This window comes from Eurytemora carolleeae, unplaced genomic scaffold (genome assembly GCF_000591075.1).
Source record: "Eurytemora carolleeae unplaced genomic scaffold, Eaff_2.0 scaffold630, whole genome shotgun sequence".
Lineage (NCBI taxonomy): Eukaryota > Metazoa > Arthropoda > Copepoda > Calanoida > Temoridae > Eurytemora > Eurytemora carolleeae.
In genome coordinates this window covers 150,465-155,346 of record NW_019396665.1, presented here as the reverse complement: position 1 = coordinate 155,346, position 4,882 = coordinate 150,465, and the positions used below count along the sequence as shown (strand labels likewise).

At 30.3% G+C, this 4,882-nt stretch overlaps 1 protein-coding gene across 1 annotated transcript in view; it reads right to left on the bottom strand.

Annotated features, from left to right (window-relative positions):
- Positions 1-541: 541 nt before the first annotated feature.
- Positions 542-4,882, bottom strand: part of LOC111707094 (Down syndrome cell adhesion molecule-like protein Dscam2) — an 87,963-nt gene continuing 83,622 nt past the window's right edge. The window contains exons 46-50 of the mRNA XM_023480094.1: positions 3,826-3,929; positions 1,949-2,000; positions 1,268-1,395; positions 734-785; positions 542-639 (exon numbers count right to left, since the gene is read on the bottom strand). Of these exons, the coding sequence (XP_023335862.1) occupies positions 542-639; positions 734-785; positions 1,268-1,395; positions 1,949-2,000; positions 3,826-3,929 (434 nt within the window). The remainder of the gene's footprint in view (positions 640-733; positions 786-1,267; positions 1,396-1,948; positions 2,001-3,825; positions 3,930-4,882) is intronic.

Genomic DNA, 4,882 nt, shown 5'->3' with positions numbered 1-4,882 from the left:
AAAACTGCAACATACATATATATATATATATATACGAATGTCTTGTTTAATTAAATAGATTTAAAAAAGGGTTTTTAAGGAAATGTCGATGCGTAGTTTATAAGAGACTCTCCATTAAAATATCTTTAAAAAATCTATAGCTGCACACAAAAGTGAAAAAAATCGTTGTTTTCTTTTTCTAAAAATTTGTCATTTCAATTGCAATTTTTCCACAAAATCGACTTTTGAATTTATCTGGCATGGACAAGGAATTATCCGGAATATATTAAGTTAGAAAAACCACGATTAAATTCTGTAAAAAGGGAACTATTGTGCTGTGATTCATGTAACTTTTCAACTGTAGGCTCACATAAAATTACATAAAATTACAGTACTTTAAAGGATAAACAAAAATTAAACTTTATAATTGATTGTTAGATTTTTCTACGGTGTATTTTTGATAATATTGCCATCAGTTAAAAACCGGTTACTTTATACTTTTTTTAAGTCCATGCATTCTTTTGATATCCAATTCCCCAAGATTTGAAAAAAAATCCTTTTTTTAGAAACAATTTTCTCTAATAGAATGATAAATTTGATTGGTTCCTATTGCAGTTCGAGCAACAACCCAGAATTCATAATGTTGTCTTTCTCGAAGATCTGAGAAAGAAGTTGTCCAAAATAAATATTAAAATTTATTTTCCAATCATCTTTTTGAAATCAAAGTTTTTAAAGTTTTTTTTGGACGAAATTCCTTTGATCAAAAACTCCGTTTCTGTTGCTGCTACAGTAGTAGTACTGGTTTGCTAAAAAATTAAAATTATTAGTATTTCTTTCTATAATGGTCAAGCTGTAAGGTATTGAATACAAGGAAATTTTTTCTTTATACATTTTATTTGATATGAAAATAAAATAATTAATGATTATTAATTATTTAATTTTTCGTCCCAATTTTTTTTTTTACATTTGAAAAATAAATATTTAAAAAAAGACATGTGTGACCTATTTAGCTGAAAATAACAAATTTTGAAAAAGTCACTGAATTAATGGAGGAATTAAGTATTTATCTTCAAATAAAAATGCCCACATTGGATATCACGATCAAGCGTTTAAAGGTTCCATAAAAAGTGCACTGAAGCCTATGAATAGCATGTACACAAAACTTGGGTTAAGCAGCACTGAGTTTGTTTACATTTCTCTCAGAACAGCAGAATGCTTAGATGTAAACAAATTGAGATTCTTGGAATAATCCTTTTATGTCCTATCTGTGTAATCCTTGGTCCCTTACCCTGTCTACTTGAGTAAATATAGAATAGCTGAGAATATCTCCATTTCTCCAGGCAGGTGGCCGCCATGACAGTTTTATGGAATCAGCTGATACTACCACAGCTTTCACATCCTCAGGCGCAGAAGGAACTAAATTATAAAACATTAACTATAGGCCTGATTTTGAGTGATCGAATTAAAAAATGGATTTTTCAAAAGGAAATTAAAGGTATTGTAAACCTACTGTGGGACCCATAAAACTGTGTACTGTACTGTGATTTTGAATAATCCATTATTAAGCATGAAACACAGCAATTGTGCAGTAATATGAACACGGAGTCTTTTTCTTTGATAAATTGAATGTCTATCTAATGGTAAAACCAATTGCTTTATAACAATATAAAAAAACACATTAGAAAGTTAAAATGTCGTCTTCCTTCTCCACAGTTGTATGGGTTCTTCTGAAATCTTAAACGACCTTTTAAATTAAAGAAATATCATCTCGAATTGGACAAATTATGGGATTTTCTTGTTTGGTATAAATTTCCGGAAAAAACCCCGTAATTAAAGGTTTACCATATACAATTCTATTTATATTTAAAATAAGTGGTTTTACTTAAAACGACGTTACTATTTTCTTTGGATCAAATAATATTTTCTTTTGTCTATAAAATTTTAAAATCGTTTTTGAAATTGTTCTTACCGTCTTGCCCTGTTGTACAGATCAGTTTTTCACTGGAGACACCTTTCCCAACCTGGAAAATGATGCAATGTCATTACCACACTCTACTTAACTCATGTACAATGTACATTTCAATCTGAGCTGAACCGACCATACGGTCCTAGTTTGTACTGCCCTGCCCGGTACACCAACTACAATGGGGTACATTCGGCCTGGGTCAAAATAGTCGGCCTAGATCTGCATCAGGGCTAGGCTGGTGCAATTAGGTTGAAGTGCGGTCTGTTTAGCCTGCATCCGGTTAAACTTACAATTATTAAAGCGGAGGTCTAGTATGTTACATTCTGTTTGTTATTTCGTTATTTATTCCGTTGATTCAATTTACGAAGACAAACAAATTGGTGGGATTTCTCCACAAACAAAACGAGTATTTTTAAAAATTAAAGATGATTGTTATCAAAAAGATTTTTTTTGTATTTGAAAAGTATAAACGATATAGTTTCAGTTTCAACCAACAAAAAAATTAGCTCCCACAAACAAAACGATAATTTTCAACGAACAAACTATCGTTTTTAACAAACAAACCAATCGTTTTTCAACAAAACTTTTTTTAATTTTAGAATCTATCGTTTTTGTTTCAAAACTATGGTTGTTTAATTTCGTTTTGCGTATTTAAAGCTTCAAATTGTTCTATTTTGCGTATTAAAAGCTTCAAATTGTTCTATTTTGCGTATAAGCTTCAAATTGTTCTATCTGTTCTAAAACGAAGAAACGATCGTTCTTTTAGTTGTTTCAAAGACAATATCGAAACATCCCTACTCGGACTGAAAACAAGTCACAACATTTAGGAAAATATTTTTGAAATGTTAACATTTTGTAGTCGAGCTAGTTTGGTCTTATGCTTCTTGGGACCCTACCCCCCTCTCATCCTGTGACAGTAAGATTAAGCGTTTGATAGACATTGTATTGGCTATATCTACCTATTTATGTCACAAATTATACACCACGAGATGTTGTTTTTCTTTCTAACTTTCTTTATCAAAAAAGAAGTATTTTCTCCATGATTACATCTACAGTTCTTTAGATAGTAAACGGAAAAAATTGAATAAGTTAATCTTAAGTGATCCTCTTTATTTTTATCAGATTAATATTGTGGAGAAAGAACAATTGAATATATTCCGTTTTTACAATTAATTATAAACAGTGAAATCTTTTTCATAACTTGATCATACAAATCTTTTAGTTTTAAGGATACAATTGAGAATCGGGCATTGCCATTATTGCATGGCAGGAAGGCTTGAATTTATGCTTACAATCCCTTTAATGGATTAAAATATGTAGATTCGACAAAAATTGCAAAATCACTGAGATTTTGACAGTAAAGCAGATTGATGTAAAAAGTCTATGAAACAAAATTTTAACTGTTTGATATATCTAAAAATCCAAAAAACAAATTAGGCAAATATTTTCAAAATGCTAAAATTTCGTAGTTGAGGTGATTTTGGCCGAATGCTTCCTAAATCATGAGAATGTTTTTTTAGTGCCCCCCCCCCCCCTCCTTCCTTAACTGAAATATTACAGCGAATTATGATAGACATTCTATTGGCTATATCTTCCTATTTATGACAAAAATTTTACACCAAGAGATGTTGTTTTTCTTTCGGATTTTTGTAAAATTTCTTTTATGAAAAATGGAGTATTTTCTTTTAAAAAATCTAAATATCTACTTTATATTTGCAATTTAATAAGTTTGACAAAAAAGAAAGTAACAGATTATATAAGCCTAAAAATGTCAAAGGTCTTTGATATTAAATTGCAAAGATACCACGATTATAAAATGATAACGCTATTATAAAATGATAACGTGATTATAAAATAAAAGTTTGAGGAGAATTTTTTACCTTAGTAAAAGCTGCGACTTTTATATAGTAGCTGGTATAGGTTTCCAAATCAGTTATAGATGTGTATAGTCCACCCACCTTCACCTCTTTTATAGCATCTTTTCCTTAAACAAAAGTATATATGTAAAGGTAAAACTAAAAAACGAAAAACTAAATACCAAACCTTCAATTTTCAATACGATTTTTGTGTTGCTCATATTTTACGTAATACAAATTCTGATAATTTTGAAAATTCATACTAGTCACTCTTAAAGGGACTGTAAGCGTAATATTAAAGGGACCGTTCACTTATTTGGGTAATTTCAGGGTAAACTGAACAGCCTATTCGCTCTTGATTGGCAATAGTCTTACTTTTCAAATACAACTGTGGCCGGAGAAAAAGCCGATTTTTCGTTCAGAATTTGAGTGGAAAGGGACGGTCCCTCTCTATAGACACTATTTGATGTTTTTTTCAGTAACAGCAGCCCAATAACATTTAAATTTATTATATTTTAATGTCATTATGTGTTCGATATTATGAACTAAAATATGAAACTTTTGATAGTTGAGTTAGCAAGAAATTTACGTTTTTCGTATTAAAACATGCAAAATATGTATACAAAGACGACGTCTCTACGACAATCTATTAATCATTACTCGTATTTTGGTTCGTAGATTTTATAGATTTTGTTCGCGTATGTGCACAACTTTTCATTTGTCATGCCGCGTTCAATTCAGCTTTTTACACAGGCAATACACAATTTTGAATGCGATAAAATAGTGTTATTTTAGAAAAAGAAATTTAAAAAACAACAAAAATTAAAAAATAATGACATTCACAATTAACGATCAGGTACTACAGTTTAATTTTATATTCGAAATTTATTTTAATTCACAACATACTGAAAAAAACATCAATTAGTGACTATAGAGAGGGACCGGCCCTTTGCGCTCGAATTCTGAACGAGAAATCGGCTTTTTCTCCGGCCTCAGTTGTCTTTGAAAAGTAAGACTATTACCAATCAAGAGCGAATAGGCTGTTTAGTTTACCCTGAAATTACCCAAATAAGTGAACGGT